Source organism: Engystomops pustulosus, chromosome 1 (genome assembly GCF_040894005.1).
Source record: "Engystomops pustulosus chromosome 1, aEngPut4.maternal, whole genome shotgun sequence".
NCBI lineage: Eukaryota > Metazoa > Chordata > Amphibia > Anura > Leptodactylidae > Engystomops > Engystomops pustulosus.
Genome location: NC_092411.1, coordinates 196,332,434 through 196,354,955, shown reverse-complemented (window position 1 = coordinate 196,354,955; position 22,522 = coordinate 196,332,434). Strand labels below are relative to the sequence as shown.

Genomic DNA, 22,522 nt, shown 5'->3' with positions numbered 1-22,522 from the left:
TTCTTATTCACAGCTTTGGAGTCTCCGGTATTATTGATATATTATTTAGACATGATTATGTATGTATTTTTACACAGGCTGCTTATAATGTATATAAGGTGCTGGAGAAACCAGACATCTTAAATTGCTTTTGAAAATCACTGCAAGTAATGTATCAAGTTTAGGGCAGATAGTGCTTTGCCTGGACCGCAAAAATGGGCAGGAATAGGATCTGGTTTGTTGGCTTGGCGCACTGCGCTGTGAGCAGACCCAATGGAAAGTAATGTGTCCTTAACTTAGCTGAAAAAACATCCCCATTACATGGCCATGAGCAAGAGAGATAGGATTTATTCAACAGAGAATGGAACCCATTCCCAGTGATCTAAAATGGACAAACAGTTTTCGTATCGTTTTGTCTTTTGTCAATAACGTCTGCATTGACAAAAGACAACATATGCAACGTAAATAGACCTAGATGAAATGAACACCTTCTGCGACTGACCTCCAAAATTAATGCTTTTTACAGAACCCACACATATAACTCCCATTCAGGATTCCCTTTTTCAACCATGTGGAATGTGGGGTAGAAAATCTACTATGAACTAGTGACTTTCTTATGGTGGGGCTACATCTAAAGGTAATAAGTGGGCGAGTGCTGGTAAAATCCTGTGAATTTGGTTTGAAGATTCACTTATGAATAATAGAACAGATAATATCCTCACAAGAACTAAATTTTAAAGGAAAATCTGCTAGTTCCGTTTGTATTGTGGCTTACTCTTTTTAGGTTGAAACAAATCTTCTTGAGAAAAATGGATGCTTTTGTAAGTACCTTATTAAAGGAAACCTACCATGAGGAATCTACTATCAGAATCTTTAAATCAATAATGCTGAAACATAACCTAACTTGTTAAAAAAAACTTTATTTTAGTAATATGTAAATTAACTGCAGAGGCTACTGGGGTGTGTGCTAGCCTTAGCTCCCAGTGCCTGGCCAAGTTAGTACACACCCTAGTAGCCTCTGCAGTTAATTTACATATTACTAAAATAAAGTTTTTAACAAGTTAGGGTAGGTTTCAGGATTATTAAATTACAGATTAGGGCAGAGGGAGGGAGGAGACAATCACATCTATTTCTGATAGCACAATCCTTGTGGTAGGTTTCCTTTTAAGCTGTTTTCACTAGCTTGTGACACAAACTTATCGTAATCACTGTTAAGTATCCTCAAATTGAGGAAGTGACTATTTTTACTATGCATGTGATAAAAGCTTCTGAATTGGAGGATAGCATTTGTGTCCATAAATATTTTAAAGGTTGATGTTTGTAATTCTTCACCTACTTCCTTGACATCCAAAAAGTCTATAATTATTTTCCTCCAAATGGAGCAGTGGGCCGCATACTCATCTGGTTGTGGCATTTAAGGTATTCTACTAATAAAAAATCGGGTGTGTGGACATCCCATTTATTAAAAATACTGTCTACATATTGGTGGAAAGCCTGCAAGTCGGGGGTTGTCCAGGGAAAAGATTTAGTGGCACTCAAAACAGACAAGAAATGAATTGGCAAGGGTACAAGCAAAAGGGGTGCCCATAGCCGTATTAGTTCTCTGGAGAAACTATCTGTCAACGAACAAGAAGGCATTATGACACAAAACAAAATGTAAATCTTTACACACAAAATAAATGTAGTGGGAACTTTTCTAACTATTGATAAAGATATCACAGGTACACTCCAGCCCCAAGTCCTGTGGAATCCTGGTGTACAGGCTTCAACATCAACTGATGTGAGAGTATAACTGTCACACCAGTGGATATAACTTATAACCCCAAGGAAAGCTTTAGCATCCTTAAAGTAGGAAGGAATTTCCAATAAAAGAGGACAAAGTAGCCAGTCAAGCTACTGGGACAATAGTTCAGAGAGAGAACAGATATTAATGTAATAGAGACACTGCCCTGTTTAGACCAGAGAACCAATATCAACCATGATTGGGTGGGGTTGGAGAGTGCCTTCTGAATCTTTGATAAAAAAAAAAATACCACACTGTATATCTGCCTAGACCTACCCCTTAAAAGAAAAGAAAAATAGTGAAAAGATGTTGGTGAGTTTTCAAGGTGGGTGAAGAAAAACATTTAAAAAAAGAAACCCTTAAAATGTATGCAAAAGGTAATACACATTCACTTTGGGGAGAAAATAGTGAAAATATTTTTTTTACTATTTTTGTTCTATAGCTAAAACGTGGTTTGAGAACAACCTCTGGATCAGAGTGAGGAAAGCAGATGAGCAGCATTCTACATAAACATATAAAAATCCTTTGCTTTGTACTTGCTAACGCCCCCTGGATGCCAACATGTCACCATGTTTTGAGCACTTGCACTCATGAGTAATTGCACTCCTATTCCTCTGCTCCCCTCATGCACCTCCAGACCATGCAGCTCCAATTTCAGATACAGTACTGCTGCACTGAATAAACACACTACATCAAAAAGTCATCACTGAATATGTCCTCTGTACATAGTTCCTTCAGAATGCACTTTCAAATTTGCCGTAAGCTCCGCAGTCAATAAGAACTTTGATTCAGGTTACAAGGATTAACCTGTGAAGAGATTGACTATTTCAGTACCTGTTTACTTCTGTAAATCTACAGTATATCCCTGTGCCCTGAGATGAGGGAAGAAGGGAATTTACTGTTCAATGTCCATGTGTGCTCCTCACAGCTCAGGACAAGCAGTAGTTTAAGCAGAATATAAAGTACAGTTATTACGTTTGTGTACCTGATATGTCAGGAGCCATGTTTTTCTTCACCATTTGACATTCGTTCACTGGGATGAGGGATATCCCTTTAGTGCTATGTGAAATGTGTCAGCTTAAACCTGTGTTTATTGCTGTTTTGTGCAATAGTAATGAAGACCACATCATTCTGTGAAGTAAAGATGTGACCCATGCCCTGAAATTCCTTCGCACAACCCATTAAGATCTGTTTTGTGTAAAATCTTTTTCTATGGTAGAAGTAGTGTGAAAGACAAGGGACATGAGGGCACAGTAATAAACAACATCCCAAGGGAAAAGGGTTAAATCTGCAGCTACCATTTTCTTTTAGGTGAAACTTTAGCTGCTTGAGGGCATGGGAGCATGAGTGGGATGTGAAAAATTAGTTTAGGGACTCGATTTCCTGACCCTGAAGGAGTGTAGCAGGGGAATTTCTACTCTACATTGATTCTGTTACATACAACACACAAGAAAGAATATAGAGGTAATTGTATGATCTTGTAATTTTAAGAGGGTGTGTAATCCGGTTACTCTCTGGAGGTTTCATGTAGATACAGCTTTACCGAGTGTAGGGTGAATCTCATCATCCTCTTCTCGTATGATCCTGCAACACAATTAATAAATGCTCCCCAATGCATCTAACCTTTGACTCTGGTGAATTCTATGCCAGGTCCAACCTGCCATGGAATTCTGTTGTAGCCTGTGCCCGGAGCCTGACACAAACTATAGCAAATGTGGCCCCAATCTGGCCCATTCCTCTGCTTTTCCATGCCACTCTTCACCCTCTTGGCATGGAGGTGGCATAGGGGTATAAAAAGTAGCAATTTCTCTTGGTTTGAACACCAGAAAATTGATAAATTCCCCCCCAGTATATCCAGCAGTTAGACACTTTTTGTATCAATATTATCAAGGGCCCTACAGTCTGAAGAAGCCACGGATGTGTTGCTATAAAATAGCTCTGAGAGTAGCCTGGGACTGCAGGAAGATTCTCTGAGTTGTGTCTGGTTAACTTTGTGCTGAGGCAATGACTTGGGTGCCCACAAAGAAGGCTCTGTGCTGTAGGTTCGCCACCATTGTCATAGTCCAGGCAATGGCACCAGTAAAAATTACCTCCTGAATTCAGTTGGGTATTAGACGTCATTAAAAAATATACCTTCTTTCTTTATGAAAACTGTTAAAAAGTCGATTGGACAAACGTTTTAGGACCTGGCAGAGCATCTCTAAAGGATTCATGTTGGGACCTTGATTAGAATAATTTCTTCCAACTTGCATTTGATTTATTTTTGTGTTTCAACATCAGCCTACACATAGATATTTGGTAATTCTTACCAATCTTTATGTACAGTGAAAAAGGATTCATTTCTTCCTTCAAGCTGCCCAAATGCTGCAGTCCCATGATGACCCTGGCGCCATTATGTCAATAGGATCAGATATTTGAAAACTTTCCAGTGACTGGTTGTTCTTTCCCTCTGCTACTCTAATGAATTTCTCCATTTGGTTACGGCTTTTATTTGTGTTTTGAGTGTTCTTATCATTATGTAAACTCATTATCATTCATATCATTTTTCAAACATGGCTGCAAAACTTCACTAGCACACCATTAACATTTTTACATGCCATATGCATGGACTGCACACATGTAGCATGAAACCGAAGTGGATGTACACAGGATGGAGAATAATGCACATATATTCACCCCAATCCCATTGAATGGTACTTGAAACAGATTTCAGTGTGATGTTGGACTGCAGCTTGGATTGTGGAGTCTGGACAATTGTCCTGATTGAGATCGTAGTTTTGAATTAATAGTTTTATCTCCACAAAAAATTAGGTCCACCCCCCGAGTACTGTTTTTTTTTTTTTTGGTAATGAATATCACTACTGTATGGTCTAATGGTAACAACTGTTATGACAGTTCCTTTGTAAACCTCTTTAGATGATCAGGAATATTGTTGTTCGAATGAATAAATCTGCAAACTGCTACATATCCATTTCTAGCAGAATGAGACATTATTTGCAAAGAAAGCAGATTTGGAACAGTGTTTAATTTCCAAGGAGTGGATGACCTGCCAATACAGGAAGTCACAAAACATCCCAGAAGAACATCCAAGGAACTGCAGGACTCTCTAACCTTAGTGTAGGGCCATTATTCATAAACCCATAAAAGAGAAGAAATTGTACTAAACACTACAAGGACACACTATGATTTAAAGCAAACAGTATATAGAAAGTATTGATGAAGTGGTAAGTATTCAAAAGTGTAATTTTTTCGACAATGTAGATCTTTTTAAAGGGAACCAGTTATCAGTATTTCACATTTTCACCTAATGACAGATTTTTAAAACTAATTACCAATTTTCTTTTATAATTAACATTTTTAGTTCCGTTCAGTTGTATAAGTGTATACCTGGCTCCTCCAAAAGGATTGAGTCACTGAGGTGTCTGTGATAATCCTTTGTCATCACAGCTCTACCAGTTCTCACTCTCACCTCCCTCCTGCTCCCTCATCCCTCTTATTTTAGCTGACTCAGATTAGCTTGCAGCACAGGGTTGGCTCCCATCTGAGGGAAGGGGGAGGAGGGAGGGAGAAAGCTAGGAGAGTTGTGATGATATGGGGACTTGCAGCCATTACTTGATCCTTTTGTTGGCAGGTATACTTTTATATGTTTTTAATAGGTAATTGAAGTAAAACGGCCTGCGAGAACCTGTTTTAAGGTTAAAATGTAAAATTGTATTGACAGGTTCCCTTTAACATGGTAGTAAATACATAATGCATAATGAATTAGGTGCCTCTACTCAATACAACAGAATATTTTGTTAAATTTCTGGTGTAAATTTTAATAAATCTAACGTCCGTGGTCTACTGACATGCCCACATTTTGAAAAAGAAGCATGTAGGGAAACGGGCATAATATGTATATAAGTTCCTCCTATGATGTTATTGATATTTTTGATGTCTTCTAGCACGTGTACTACAGTAAATTAAATCAAAGTGAAACCAAATGAAAGCATAGTTTTGTTCTGATACTGAGTTGATAAAGAACTCTATTGTACTATGTACTATGTACTATTGTACTATGGTTCTATTTGTACTTGTGACCAAGTCTTTAAATACTGTTGACCTATTTAAGGTATTGGTATTAGCCATGAGTCTATACAATATCTTTTATTGGCTAATTGAGTGAACTGAGAAATGCTAAACTTTGACAACTTAAAGGGGTTTTCCAAGACTTGTCATATGAAGAGACGACAACACTCAAAGAGCACCAATGTTTCTTTACTTCTTACCAAGCTCACTGCTGTACAAGATGCTTGTTTATGGTATTGCAGCTCAACTCCATTCACTGGTGAATTCACTACAATGTGAATTCACTGGAGCACATTGGCAGCACTGGAAGTGGATCCGCAGGATGCTAGATAATAGGATAGGAGACCTTTTTTTTTACATCAAACCTTTTAGCCTGTTTTCTTTACTGTGTAGAAAAGTAATTCATGTCTACATTTCCTGTTGTATTGATGGAAAACAAGACACAGTCCTGTAGCAATGACTTGTTAACTACTGTAGGTCTAGATCAGGGGTAGGGAACCTATGGCTCGGGAGCCAGATATGGCTCTTTTGTTGGCTGCATCTGGCTCTCAGACAGATCTTTAATACATAGTGATGGCTGCTGTGTGTGTCTTAGGCCCCTTTCACACTTGCATTGCAGTCATGTCAGAGTCTGATCAGGGTGCGATCAGGGTTTGGTCAGTGAAAAACGCACATTTTGCATCAGAGTTCAATCAGTTTTCAGTCAGAGTTTGTTCAGTGTCTCAGTTTTTCACGCGCGTTTTCAATGCAATTTCAATGCGTTTTTCACGCACAGATAATGCGCGTGAAAGGGACTCAGGGCTGAGCTCTATCTTTTCTATGGCAATTGATGCGTGAAAAACGCATTGCACTTGCATTGCACTGGCAAGTGTCTCAGAGTGCAATGCATTTTTGATGCGTCTCCATAGACTTGTATGGTGTGTTTTTCACGCACGTGACTTGCAAAAGTAGAGCATGTCGAGATTTAAACGCACGTTAAAAAAAAACGCGCATGTGTGCGTGAAAAAAAATGCAAGTCTGCAAAGACCCATTGATCACAATGGGTCAGAGTGCAATGCAAGTTCTGCGCGTCAAAAGCATGCGCAGAAAACGTGCGTGAAAAACGCAAGTGGGAAAGGGGCCTTAGACTGATCACTGGACACAGGCAGCGATGTTACCGCAGCCTACATCCTTTGTATGACCCAGGCACCATCGCCTGGCTCAAAGAGAAGAACGTGGGAGCAATAAGGAGCTGGCTGCAGGGAGCGCTGGTAAGTGAATATTCTTTTTTTTTTTTTTTTTCGCTGTGACTACCTATCTACTCGGAGTATGTGCTGTGGCTACTTATCTACTTGGGGGCATGTGCTGTGGCTACCTATCTACTGGCAGTATGTGCTGTGGCTAAATATCTACTGGGAGTATGTGCTGTGGCTACCTTTCTACTGGGAGTATGTGCTGTGGCTACCTTTCTACTGGGAGTATGTGCTGTGGCTACCTATCTAACGGGAGTATGTGCTGCAGATACCTATATACTGGGGGCATGTGCTGTGGCTACCTATATACTGGGGGACATGTGCTATGGCTACCTATCTGGTAGCCCCCGGTCTTTATAGGAACTACGAAAGTGGGAAGTGCCCCTAAATCCGCGAGTGACGGCACACGTGCTGGCCAGCCGGGGGACGGAAAGTGGTGAGTTGAAAGAGCTCGGAAAGGGGCGCCGCCACAGAGAGGGGCACAGGTGTGCCTGCGATCCGAGACCTAGATTGCAGGGGCCCGTGACCCTGGGACTACCTATCTACTAGGGGGCATGTACACATGGTACGGCTCTTCCAGAATAACATTTTAAAATATGTGGCGTTCATGGCTCTCTCGGCCAAAAAGGTTCCTGACCCCTGGTCTAGATGAATAACCGCTATTATGACAAGATGATGGGTAGACTGGGAGTAGGCATTTGACCTGACCTCTAGTACTGTCTCCTCATGTGAGCAACTGTTAGTCTTCCTTGACCTCATGGCCTTTCTAATTCTTACATTAGTGTCCGTCAGCTCCTTATTTTAATTCCTACCTGTTCTCAAAAACATTGCCGGTAGGGATCTGGCAGAGACATAAAAATGCAATCAAAATGTTGAACCATATTTAAAAATTTAACCTATAATTCTGGCTGCTTCACTTTTCTGTCCTACTTTGCTCTGAAAAGAAAAATCTTTAGAGCTTGCACATCTATTTAAGAAGTGTTTCTTGCTGTGGCTGTGTCCAGCAAGACAGAAGAAATGTGCATCTAAAGGGGCGTGTTAGTGTTTAGTAGGAGTTTGCGCCACACTCTATGATAAAGGTGCACCAAAAAAAAGTTGGTGCCTACTTCCAGAGCTGTGCAGGTTGCGTCAGAAAATTGAAGACCGTGAGCCCGTATTTAATAATCTGGTGCAATCTGCACATTCCTAAGGCAAACTGCACATAGTACAGATGAATCTCAGCCAATATTTTTTTATTTCTAATTTTTTATCAGTGGTTTTACTGAAAAAACTATTATAAAATTATGATAGTGAGGCTCTGTCGCTCCTGTGGCTCACGTGGTGCTTCTCCTCTTACCCTAATTATGTGCTGCTCCAGCCTTGTCTGGCCCAGCATAACCCGAGAATACGTCATCACTGTGTTATCCCTGACAGGCAGAAGTTATCAATCGCTGAACCACCCCTCCAGCTGCTATGTATGAGTCATTCAGTTTAGGTTGATTAGTCCTTTCTGGACAGTTCAGGTTGCTCTGTGTAATGTGTTTATGAACTGCAGCCAATGTGCAACCCAGCTTTCCCAAGGTCCTGCATTTTATAATAGCCTTTTGAGCAAAATCACTCAGATCAAGGATTAATAATAATATTTTCTTTATTTACATAGCACACACAGATTACACAGTGCTATACAAAGTTGCTACAGCATTCTCAATGTATGTTTGGTTCACAATGCATGAAAACAAATGGTAGCTTTCCTTTAATTCGCTCCTGATAATTTGTGTAGGATTTTATATGTATTTTTTGTGTGTAATTTATAATTTGTTTTATAAGGAGCTGGTCATTGTTTTCCATCTATTGGCAATATCATGGTTTTGAGGTAATTGATTACACTTGTATTTTATTCATTGACATCTCTGACCTTTCTGTACTTAGGAGTCCAGTAGCTGATCATTTTCAGTGATTGACAGTTTTTGTATGACTGTGAATACAGAGATAGCCTTCATTCACTGAACAGGACCACACACTGGACTCCTAAACCTAAAAATAAGGATTTGTGTAATGTTAAAGGTAAACTGATGTTTTTTCTCCCTCACTATCTAACAATCTGCTCCGCTCCTGCTGCTCGACATCATGCTGCTTACAGCTAGGATTGCACATATTGTGAGACAAGGTTCAAAAATCTTAAATCTTAAAAAGAAAAATCTGATAACCTGGAGGATCTTATAATTTTGAATTCTACAATTTCTGTATATTAATTCCATTAATCAAAGAATGTGAGCATTGGAATAATTCTCTGATTTCAATGAGTGACTCAGACTTAACTTATAAAAAGGTTGTTTGCTGTCTGTATAATGTTAGAAGTTCTGGAAAGTGAATGGACTCTGTGAACAGATGCAGACTATGGACATTTCCACTGTTTTATTCTGGGAAAAGAGACTAAGTACAAGAGATTTCCCAGTAACTGGTGATGACCATCTGAATTTTTTCTTTGCGTTTGCTTTGACTTTTAATACGTGACTGGAAGGGATCACATAAGTATCTGTGAGAGCAATAAAAGTGGTAATGATGTAGGCTGTTTTACAGTAACCAAAAATCCATACTGTAGCATATTCTTTATTTTTATTCATGTATATATATGTGCATAGCGATACAAAAATAATACACCAAATTAAAATTTTTAATGGTCGCAGCACTGACCTGCCTCATTGCAAAGCAAAAATGCATGCTGCTGTAGGGATTAGTTAGATGAGCATTGTCTGTTTTATTTTTTTTTTACCAATTCTCCCTTTTCCCAAAATTGTATCTCACTGGACAAACAAAAAAAGGATATACTTACTGGCAACATCCAATTGGGTCAACATATTGTTTTCTGAATATAATCAAGATTGATTCAATGTAAATGTTGATTTTCAGTGTTTAGAAAGGGGAAAACATCTGCAGAGGGAGTTAATATAACACAAAAGAGACATTTTTCCATGTTATATTTATGTTTTCTTGATATTTTTTTCTTGTAAGGTTAGAAAAAGTGGAAAAGAAAAAAGGTACAAGCAGCAGGTATCTGTGACGCAGGCATCTTACAACCATTGAACTAAGTACACCTTAAGCTAACAGGGAGGGTGAAAGGTAGCAGTGTTTGAGCTGAATCTGTGTTTTTAGACGAAGCAGCACCTTTTGAATGAAAGCATGCTTATACCGACTCCTTAAGAAGTTTAGACTACAGAGCTGTCTCTAAAAACTGGCCCCCCTTCAGCTGAGTCCCATATGTTTCTCTTGGCATGGGCTCTGTGTCTGCTTGGCTGGCGTTAATGCAGGGATATTAAATTGATGAAACACAGAGCTCTTGATCCTTTTCAGTGGGGCTTCTATTTAAGTAATGGCAGGCTAGGGCTCTGTCAACCACCTGCAATTGTCCAAGAGAAAAATAAAGGAGGGAGTTATGAAAAGTGAGCGAATTTGAGTGGATGAGAGGAAAATTCCTAAAAACTTCTCAGACAAAAGTGCTAGATACCTGCTGGATTTCTGACTGTAATAAAAATAAGTTCTGATAAACCATGGTTCAACATCTTTAAAAGTCATCACTCCATCAATGCACAATTTATACTTTTAAATTACTGAATGACAATAATTACTACCTGCGGTAGCTGGTGAATATCTGTTTAGCGGACAAAAGTTTGTGGGAAGACAATATTGGGGAAAGAAAGGTATCAAACTTGTAGGGGATGTGATAGGAAATAACCAGTTAGTATCTCTGGAAGACATTCAGAGGTAATTTGGGATACAACTAGGGGATAATTATAGGAATATGCAATTAAATGGAATTTAAAGAAGACTTGAAGGATCTCGGCCAAGAGAAAGGGGATGACATTCTGAGGGCGAAAACCCTCTCTTTCATACAATCTGCGGTTTCTTCAGGCACAATATTATATCATATATAGAACATATTGGTCACAAAAAAGAATGAAAATAATTGGTTTTAGAAAGGACTCTAAATGTCCACAATGCATGAGGGGGGATGCTGATTTACATCATTTACATAATTTAAAGAATAATGAATTAAAGGGCATCTACCATCAGGATGAAGGAGTGTTAATGGAGCCTGGAGCCCCTCACGCTTATTTGGATACAGTCGTTCATCCTGGTGGTAGATGTCCTTTAAAAAAAATTCAAAAATCTGTAAATTGAAGGACCTGTTCAAATCATGTGCCAGAAATCTATGCAGGTGGGTGGCATCTAGAACATGCAGTGGATAACAGGTTGGAGGTAAGTCTGGTAGATAATATACAATTGGCTCAGCCTGTAATTGACAGATGGTGAGACTGTGGTGTGTGATTCTAACAAAACTGAAATGGATATACATAGCAGAGACAAGACCTTATGGTCCTTGACATAAAAACACTCCAGTCAATGGGTATCTGGATATGGGTGTTCTGGGCTGATAAGGCTTTATTATAGTCCCAGGTTGCAATGATCAGCTGTAAAGAGTCTGTAGTGAAGCGTTATTGATAATCCTTGTTCCAATTACAGCAAAAAAAATTTGAAACTCCAGTTGTCACTGGAGCAAAAAATTTTTTCTCTAGATCTACAATGATACAATATACAGTTTCGACTTGCATACTAATTCAGCTTAAGAACAAACCTATGGAACCTATCTTGTATGTAACCCAGGGACTGCCTGTATATGAATATTGATGTTATCCTGCTGGATAGTAAAATTATTGATTTGGGCATTTCCTGTCTGGGTCTTGGGATGCATCAATTTGTGCAAGCTAAGCTTAACCAGGGAGTTACTCCATATAAATGTGGTAGTTAAGGATTCTAATTCATGGAAGAAGAATTTAGCAATTGGGGTCACTGCTGACAGTGTTGAACTCTGTATAGGTTTTTAGAGAGTAATATTAGTTTTTCTAGGTTGATCTGTCCAGCCACTGAAAAGGGTAGATTTTTCCATGCCTCAAACTTGTTCCTTATAAATGCATGTAGAGGGTGCTAGTCATTATGGTAAGTTGCAGCACATTTAACTCCAAGATACTTAAAGGCCTCAATTATTCTAAGTCCTTAAAGGAAACCTACCACTTGAAGTGGCAGGTTTCCGATGGCAATACCGGGCACCAGCTCAGGGTGAGCTGGTGCCGGAGCTTATTTTAGTTAGTGTTTTAAACCGCGGTATCGCGGTTTAAAACACTTTTTAAACTTTATAGCCGGCGCAGGCAGGTACGCGCTCGGCGCTTACCGTGCGCGCGGCTACATAGGAAGTGAATGAGAGCCGCGCGCGTACCTGCCTGCGCCGGCTATAAAGTTTAAAAAGTGTTTTAAACCGCGATACCGCGGTTTAAAACACTAACTAAAATAAGCTCCGGCACCAGCTCACCCTGAGCTGGTGCCCGGTATTGCCATCGGAAACCTGCCACTACAAGTGGTAGGTTTCCTTTAAATGTGGGTGTCATCCCCTTGTGTACTGCAACCTAATAGGCAAATAGACAGATTTGCCCCGGTTAATTTGAAATCCAGAATATAAACCAACTTCCCTAATCACTGATATGTAGCAGTCCCCTCAAAGGTTGTATAAAAATACCACATTGTCAGCATGATGGACAATGCAGTCTTGAAGGTTAGCTGTGGATATGGAAGGGTAAATGGGGTCCGGTCTAATTTTAAGAGCTAGGGCTTCCATAGCCAAATTGGACAATGAAGAGGAAAGGGGGCATATCTAAAGTATATGTTTATCCAATTAGATATGTTTATCTAGAATTATGACTTTTCTAGTTCATGATCTTGATTTCTATCTGTTGGAAGGAAGCCTATTACCAGTTTTATATGCACATACACAGGACCAAGTAAACTGATACAAACTGACAAACATAATGGTTAAGTAGATGTAAAATACATTTTGCCCTGTTATGATGCTCAAATACATGAATATAGTGGTTCTTTCACATATATATATATATATTCCATATGTGGGTGTTGTCAAAAACAGATCAGTTGCTATGCTCCTACAATATTTACAGGTACTTTGGTTTGAGTATATTGGAGAGTATATAATAATGTTTTAGGAGATTTTGGAGTTGTCCACATTTGTTCAGCCTTCTAGTATTAGCTAGCTGAAAGGATATAAATGTGTGGGTTAATATCAAGAAAATGTCAAAAGTTACGTAGCATATAGGGGCTGTTACACTATAAAATTAATAAAAAAGTATGGTTATAGGAAGGTTATAATAATAAAAGAAAGTAATATTCCGCTCACCTGTTCAATTCTATCACCAATGCAGCTTAGTAAACGATTAATTTTCTGTGTGGGACCATGAAAGATGCATAATAATGGAACTAGGGGATAACTGAAGAGGTATTGTTAACACTATGGTTTGCATTCAACTGCACATAAAATTGTATACAAAGAGAGTTTCCTGTAAAGCACACTGGAATTATTTTAATTTTTAGCTGGGTGGGTATTCCCCAAGCTTTTTTTTAACTTGGCATTAACCAACACAAGAGATATACATTGCACAAATAGCATAATTTTCCTTGGTGTGAGCTCTTTTATCCACATGTTCTCCTGAATAGGTCAAAATAATGAAAATTGCTTTTGCAGACAATGGGGCACATTTACTTACCCGGCCCATTCGCGATCCAGCGGCGCGTTCTCTGCACAGGATTCGGGTCCGGCTGGGATTTAAGATGGTAGTTCCTCCGCCGTCCACCAGGTGGCGCTGCAGCGCCGAAAATAATCTTAACGCCCCGGAATGCACCATCCCATAGAAGGTGAAGGTGAGCGCTCCCCAAGCGACACATTTTCCGTTTTTAAATGCGGCGGTTTTTCCGAATACGTCGGGTTTTCGTTCGGCCACGCCCCCCCGATTTCTGTCGCGCGCATGCCGGCCCCGATGCGCCACAATCCGATCGCGTGCGCCAAAAACCCGGGGCAATTCATGTACAAGCGGCGCAAATCGGAAATATTCGGGTAACACGTCGGGAAAACGCGAATCGGGCCCTTAGTAAATGACCCCCAATGGCTTTGGTGAGCCAATTGGAAAGATACCTATTTGTAACATGGCAACTCCTGGTTGTAGTTTACTTTGCATATGGCAAGAAACATATTGGCATGCAGTGGCATTCTGCCATTCTAATATTGCTGTATAGAAACAGAAGCTAGACTGTGCTGCACTGACTTCTTCCAGAATAAAGCCTGCAAAGTTCAATTATTTCAGGCCCTGGCACTGCTAAAGAAGAGTATAATGCTGTAGTAGCCACAGTTAGGATAGTTACATAACATTTGAGAAATGCACTACCCATAAAATGGAGTAAATGATGGAAACAGATGACTTTATTATTTCAACGAAGGCTTAGTCATACGCTTGTGCTGCTTTACCTGAAAGAAACTTTGAGAATGAACAAGGCAAAACATGTGGTCTGGCAGTGAAGTCAGTGAAAGTGAATATTCCTGTGATGAACCTAGACCTTGACAGCACTACCTTAAGGTAGTAGAGACAAAATCTAGTGACGCATTGAGGACATACGTATGTGACTGCTGGCAAGAAAACGACAAGCACTTTATAGTGAAAAGTTAATTATAATGATCTAATACCTCATAATTTTGGCTGCTCTGTAAAGATAATATATATTGTTTTCACCCTCCCAAAAAAAAAACTATCGCTCTACTATAAGCTGTTTATGAGGTCCCCTGTAAGTCAGGTTCTGACTATTAAATGAGCCTTACAACCGGCCTATTATCCAAGCCAGAGACTCTCTCCTTTTTGGATGTGACTACTCCATGTTTGTAAAGAACACACTTTTGTTTGTCTAAATAAAATGCTTTGATTCTGCTTTGGGGTCTACTGATTCTCAAGAAGCAGCACTTGTGAGATATATTTTTTTGTTCATGTCTAGACAATTAAAGTAAAAAATGTACTGTATATATTGATTTGGCCTTCATATATATTCCTACAAAGCAACTTCATAGTTTTTTTTTCATGTGTCTTTAGGCTGGCATGATACGCACAACAGAGGATGAATTTTTCATTGAACCTTTGGAGAAAGGCAAACAAAAAGAGGAAGAAGAAGGAAGAGTACATGTTATATACAAAAGATCAACAGCGAAGAAAGTTATGCCTGAAGACATTCCCAACAGATCAGGTCAGGCACAAATTACATAACAGATCTGCAAAGCTGGCTTTAAAAAAATGCATACCTGATAGCTCTAGCACTCATTCTATAGTTATCTTTTAGACCAATATACAATACGCTGTATGTATTCTATATTAAAAGTAGTAAATAAGTAGTAAGTAAATATGAGCAAGTTGATGTAAAGTCTTTTTAATGGAAGATATAATCATTTCCATGATCTAAAATGCTTGTTTCTGCTGTGATTATTACCTTTTTCCTGTTCATACTTTGCAATGCAAATATAAGTAACTGCATTATAAATCTGCCGCGATAACTCAATTCTGCGGATTAAGCATAAATTATTTGAGACCGTTGGCTTTTCTATGCAGCATGTGGATGAGATTAGTATAAATTGCTGTAGCTATTACACTCTGTGTGTCCCGGTCTAAGGAGGTTTTTTGAATCAAAGGTTTGTCCTTATATTAAAAGTCTGTTTTATTTTATCTGTATTTTAAATGAATCTGACTAAAATGCTTTATAGATAAAGTGTTTACCAACATCCCACTGTCAGGCTTGGCCCGAGATTTTTCAATTCTGGCGTGGTTTCGCCACAGAAATGAGCTTTCTTTCTCCTCTCTATATCAGTGACATTTAAAGCAGACATCATAAGTTTAAAGATGGTGCTAAGTTTCACACAGTAGAGATCTAGTGCTACAGTCTGTGATCTGAGTTATTTCTGTTGCTGATGAAGGAATTCCTTATACTAAAATGTTGAGCAATTTTGGGCCGATACATTTGAAATGTTGTTTCAGATAGGCGGCCATTTTGAAACTATCACTAAAACCAAGTCACATTCCCATCCTTTCCTGCTGCGAACTCTGTGAGTCAATGATACTCTACTGCGTTAACTGAGTACACCCACACCTAGGTTGCCAGATCAAGTTTGAAATATAACAGTGGTACAAGCAGGGAAGACACCAGTGAAAACAAAAACTTTGGGATTATTTTGGATAGTGACAATTCGGCTAAGTGATTGTTATAGAAGCCCTGAGCCTTTATTTACTACATACTAGAACGGATTGTTCTGAACTAGTATGAACTTTTTTTTTTTTACCATGCTGGACTCACTATAGGCATCTGTTTGTTTCAACTATCTGGATTTTATATAAATTTTCAATTAATGACTTGTTTATAATCATCTTTATTTATATAGTGCAATCATATTCCATAGTGCTTTACAAATCTTAGGGAGCAAATACAAATAAAATACTACATTACAGAGTACAAACAGTCATATGGAACAATAGGAGTGAGAGCCTTGCTCACAAAAGGAATTGTTATGTTAGAATATCTATTTTTTTATTTTTATTAGCTTTTCTCAATTAAATGCAGTGGGGTGTTCACACTTTATAGAGTGAGCTTACAAAAATGGTATTTTCTTTATGTGGCTCATTAAGAATTCGTTAGTTAGACCACCAATTGATAGTGACATTTTATGTTAGTGATCACTTATGCTGTGAATAGAAATTCTAAATAAAACCTCTTAAAAATTTCCATTTAGTATGAACCATATTCCAATAGAAATGGCAGACATTTCTATACAGTCTTCTATATTGTTGCTGTTGTTTTTGCATTTGTGTATGGAATTTAAAAAAAATGACTTTGTGAAGCGATCTCTAATGTTATAAATCATCTGTATGTTTGTTCTATGAGTCTACATTACAGCCAGTATGCCCAAATACTCTAAGTGTTTGCTCCAATTGGTTTCAATTTGGCAAATACGGAGCATGCCATCTGTGGTGCAGTAGCATAAAGCCCATGTTAAAAAATACCTAAGTATGTAATGCGTTGGAAGTAATTACTTCCGAACAATGGTAAGGCTTGTAATTGAGCCTTTATCTCCATGCTTTCTTTAGTCTGAATTCTTGGATATATGGCGTAGTTGTCATGACACTGGGTGACAGTGTCTTTGTCACAGGTGGGAAACGCGCACAAATAGGGGATGATTTGAGTGTTGCTCCTGGTTGCTTGGGAATGCTAGACCTTAGAGCAAAAATCAACACAATGGGCCGTCTAATGATCCCCCTCTGTGTACGGCAAATTAAAGAAAAGTCCTGTAGGTAAATGAGAATAGAATTTCTAACTTTAATATGCCACAAACCAGACTGAATGTTTTACATACCACTAAGTAGAGGACATATTTTGTGCTTTTCATGGCTTTTCCTATAGGGTATATGACATAAGATCTGCCACCATACACCACAGCTGCATAAATGTTAAGGAGGATATAAAAGAGAAATACAGTAGATATTATATAATGTATATAGTATACTGCTGAATGCCATCCAATTAGCATGTGTAGCAATGCTCCTGGTACTGACAGCTGAAATGATTTCACATGATACGTCTCCGTTCACCAGACAATACAGCTTCTATCTGAATTTAGACAAACAAGGGCAGGCGTCCTTAGCTAACACAGAATGGCCAGTTATCAGACAAAGGGTGAAATGAAGCCTTTGTCCCTTTCCTGTATTAAAACATCACATCTAAATGTGGAGACAAGCAACTAATTTCCCCTTTTTTCGGAAATGGACGTGTGATCACTCTTCTCCGCTGAGAGGCTGGCCGAACAATGCTTTCCATTCAATCCCCTGTTGGAGGTAGAGCTGGCCATTTGAAGCTTTCAATAGGATCTCACTGTAGTTGCTGGCCCTGCTTTTCATAGCCTTGTGCATCAGGAGTTGTTTAAGTGTTAGAGGTCAGTCTGAAGATCTTTTTACCACCCATTATTCTTTTCTGTGGGAAATTTGGTTTGGCAAAAAAATTAGCCACTTAGCCAATATTCAGGGGGTAGCTTTTAGAAATAGCCTCTTATTAATGTCCAGAGTGTTTGATGAAGTGTTTTGCTGACGCTTTGAAAAAGGCAGCATTGAGCCTTAACTATTAATTTGTGCTTTGTAACTTTTCACATCTGAATTCAAATTCGTCTAGAGAAGTAACACTTCCTATTTCATTTACATGCTGTACAGTGAAATATCAACTAAAAGGTGTCTTTTTACTCTGCCATAATTATATTGATAATATGTTCTCTCCTGAGCAGCAGTAATTTATAGTTGCAATTTATGGTGATTGGTTTAGTATTGGTATTTTCTTACTCAATATTTGCTAGCTGTCATGCTTTCCAATATATCATAACTAGGCCTATACAATTTTTTTTATATCGGATACATTTTATTGAGTTTATAGTACCAAACATTGACAGTTAAGACAGGCAATTATTTTGTTCAGTGCATATAGGTATAATAAAAAAGGAAGCCTCTCATAGACCCAAAATAGCTCTATCTACAATTCAAAAACAATAACACAACAACTCCTTAACGCTCTGCTCATGGCCCCACAAGTATAGTTGTGACAGAGATAGACCCAATTTGTGTGTCATACGTGTGCTGTAGCTGCAGGTGTTGATACAATCTCGCTTGGGGGAGTTGGTGAAGTGCACGCAGTTCTTCAAATGTTTTACCGCCATTGAAGTATAAATTATCTAGGGGTAAGAACCCCCTTAGCCTGCCATGGGGAGAACCCTTCCATATGAAAAATTTTTGGAAGGGCAGGGTTATGCCAAATAGGACTGTAGTAAGTAAATCTAGAGATTCCTAGGATATATTTAACCTTAATTCATATCTTTCCCATAAGAACTTGTGTAGTCTTGAGGCTTAGTGGAGCCTCTCCAAAGCTTACCCCATCCTCTTTACCTCATCCAGCAAAATGCTAAGTTTGCGAAACCAAAAAATATAGCCATGGTTTGGGAATTGCTAATCCACCCTCATTTTTCTTTTTGCAGATCCATTGTTCACAGTACTTACTTACCTCGATCATTGGTGCATAATATGCCATCATCTTCTCAACCAATAGCCTAATGTGATAATATACCCTAAGAAAAGCCATTTTTCCCATTGGGTAGTCTGGCTTTTGGAACCTTTGTCTCAGCCAACCTGCACCCCATCTATTAACTGCGATGCAGGATGCATAGTATTGCACCTGTGACTTACTCCCCTCACTGACAGTCAAGTGGATGCAAAAGTAGACTAGATAAAACTATGAAGAGGCCACAATGGTCTCCTGAGTAAGGTAGACCACATAACAGCTGACCAATGGGGATGCTAAGATTTAGAACCAAACTGATATGATATTGATGGCCCACCATGATAATATTAAACAAAAAGAATGTTCTTGGGAAACCTTTTTATTCTTCTTCAGTCACACCTCCAGTTTGCGGTCCTCTGACAGCATGGGGGTAGAAAGGGGAATTGCACATTTTTCATAACATACCTTCAATACTGAAAAATGATCGGGTTTGGCGCTTGTTGTGTGGGAAAGTCCTTAATGTGTGTACTGGTAGAGGCTGTCGCTGGTAACAATAAAGAAACAGTTTATAGTACCTGCGCCAACAAATTTAGAACAAATTAAAAGAAATTAAAAACTTGCACACTTTTATGTCAAGTTTTTAATTTCTTTTAATTTGTTCTAAATTTGTTGGCGCAGGTACTATAAACTGTTTCTTTATACCTTCAATACTGTATATGTATAATTCAAATTTTTAGTTATTAATTATTTTATTGTTACTGATCACATTTTTTGTTTTGGATATGGTATGAGAAAAGGTATAGTCACTGGAAATAGTTAAACTAATTTTAAAATAATGCAATAATGCAGTTCCTGTATTTTATCTGGATACCTTTTCCACATCTGCTTTCCAGGTGCATAGAGCATTGAAGACAATTTATTGCTATCACAGTGGCATGTAATATATAAGGCAGAGCTGAAAACTATTAGTTACAGAAAGATAAGAAGTCTATATTGTCAAATAAAATCTGTAGAGAAAAATGTCACTGTGTTTTGTATATGTGAAAAAAATTACCATAGTTTTGATTGTTACATCACATTAGGGAAATCATTTTTCTTCAAAATAATTGGATTTTGGATGATTAAAAGTCCCTTAAATGTTGTTATGTGTAAACAGTGCTCTTCATGTAGTCATTCCTGTATATACAGATCTATCTTTCCCTACATAGCTAAAACATGTGTCATGAGATTATTGGCTTTTTAAATTGTAAAAGGAAATTACCATCAAAATCAAGCATGATAAACCAGGGGCACTTACTCATAGATCCAGGCATAGTGACTGTGGTAATCTTTTAATATTTGTTATCCATGACCTCCTTCCTTCTAAAATCAACTTTTAAAATGATGCTAATAATATATAAGGCTTTTTTCTCTATGGGGGTTCTTGACCTATAAGGTTCCCAGCTTGCTGTTTTACTTCAAAGGCGTTAAGTACCCTGTACCTATCATGACTTTCTGGACCTTGGCGTGATCCTCATATTAACTTGGCATAAACTGCTCATACTTTGGTCTGGTTTACTTTAAGAAGGGGTTTGCCAATGAAAGAAAGCCCTCAAATCTTAATCTATTAGTGATGCCAACATGATAAAGATAACTTTTAATCCCTTACTTTGCAGTTTTACTCAATTTTTTGCTGCTTTTGCTCCTATTGCTGTATTAGCTCCTTAATGTTAAATTCAACCCTGTGTGTGGGTACTAGCTGGGCAGACACTTTCTGATAGCTCTGTGCTGTGCTCATGTACATCCTCCTATCCTCATGCAGACAATGTGCTCGGATTATCATGTCATGTGATTGGCTGATTAGAAATTAAGTGTTAACGAGCAGTTGGACAGGTGTACCTAATAAAGTGGCCGGTGAGTGTAGATGGATCACTTATTTTGTACAAAGAAAAAATACATCATCTCCCAGATGTAGCTACTTGTTCTATGTGAATGAAGGGCAAAGAAAAACATCATGAGCTATTGTATCATATTTATCCTGAGTAATAGAAGAAACTTTCCATTCTGACCTCACAAGGACAGATTGACATTTTTCCTAGATGAAATGATCTCCTACTTTCCTGTAAGTTTTTCTTGGTGGTGATATTAGAAGTGATACATTTTTAGTCTTTAATCTCAGTTATTCATTGGGCAGGACATTCTGCAACGTACACACTTTCTGTCAAGAATCCTTTTCATGGTGAAATCACTTTTCCTTTATATGAAGTTGATTATCTCACACTGCTTGCAATGAACAACACAAATCTTTATGTTCTTTTATTAGATACCATATCATGAACAGCTCAGGTGCCTCCTACTCTTATCATGCATTATTGATTTATATGTTTTTCAAAGCACTGTACATTTGCTTTACATAAACTTCTACGCAATGTCATGTCATCCAGAGAATAGATGAGTTTCCTTTGGTAGGAGCCCCATAAATAGCTTTTAGCTTTGGTTGCACTATTGGTAAATACAGTATATTAATAAACCAAAGTGCTGCAATATTCCTGTTAAAGTAACCAAAATCCATTTATTTCTGTAAAGAAATAATTTTGGTTGGTACTAAAAATAATCAAATATTCCTTTTTTGCATTAGTGTAACAAACAATTGAAATTCCAAGTTAGTTATGTACTTTCCTCCTCATCATTTTTGTGTTGGATGTGCATTGTACTTTTCTGCCATTTGGATAGCATGTTATTTTTATTAGAACATCTGTATCCTGCTGCTTTAGCTATAGTTTGCTTCCTTAGCTACTCACCATATGATAACAATTGGATGTTGATGTATACAAATTACCAAGCTCAACCTTTTTTGTTATTACTTAGAATTTAAAAGCCATTTAAGGACATGACAAAAAAAGGTAATGTTGCTCAGTTTAGTTTTCCCATATATGAAAATATAGCAAATACACATTGTAGTGACCCTGCTGGAGTACTGCAGCTCATCTCCCTTTCAAGTAGATCTTTAACATGGTGCTTATAGCCTGCTATTGGCCCAAACTAGTCCTATGTTTGCTTACAAATTTACGCAGAAAGCAAATGGCAGAAAGGGTTGCCATATTACATTGGTTTTTAGTGCTGTACAAAAGCACCAAACACTTGCACACAGCGTGCTAATGTCTCTAACATGGCTATGTTCTTGTACCCTTATCTTCTTCCTGACGGCATCATGTAAAATGCTCGACTGGTAACAGCCCCTGTGCCTGCAGCCTGTCAACTTATATGGTGTGCATACAGCACCATTGGAAGAATTGCTCTCTCACAACAGCCTTATCCATAAGTCCCCTGTTACACAAGCCCTCACAAATTTTGAGCGCAGTGCTGTAGAATGCAGAAGCTGAAGGTTCCTGAGACATCAGCAAAGACAGGAATTCCCTGTACAGATGGGCTGAGAGGTATTAAGGGAAGACACCATCTGCATCTTCACTGCATGTTTGTGTGTACAAATCACTCATATTAGTGGCCTGCCATTCTGTACCCCACTTGTAAAACAATAATT

At 38.4% G+C, this 22,522-nt stretch overlaps 1 protein-coding gene across 3 annotated transcripts in view; it reads left to right on the top strand.

The window, feature by feature from the left end:
- ADAMTS3 (ADAM metallopeptidase with thrombospondin type 1 motif 3) overlaps nt 1-22,522 on the top strand; it is a 124,018-nt gene that overhangs the window by 30,209 nt on the left and 71,287 nt on the right. For all 3 annotated transcript variants that reach the window (XM_072117403.1, XM_072117394.1, XM_072117385.1), the window contains exon 4: nt 15,018-15,168. In XM_072117403.1, coding sequence (XP_071973504.1) covers nt 15,018-15,168 — 151 coding nt within the window. The remainder of the gene's footprint in view (nt 1-15,017; nt 15,169-22,522) is intronic.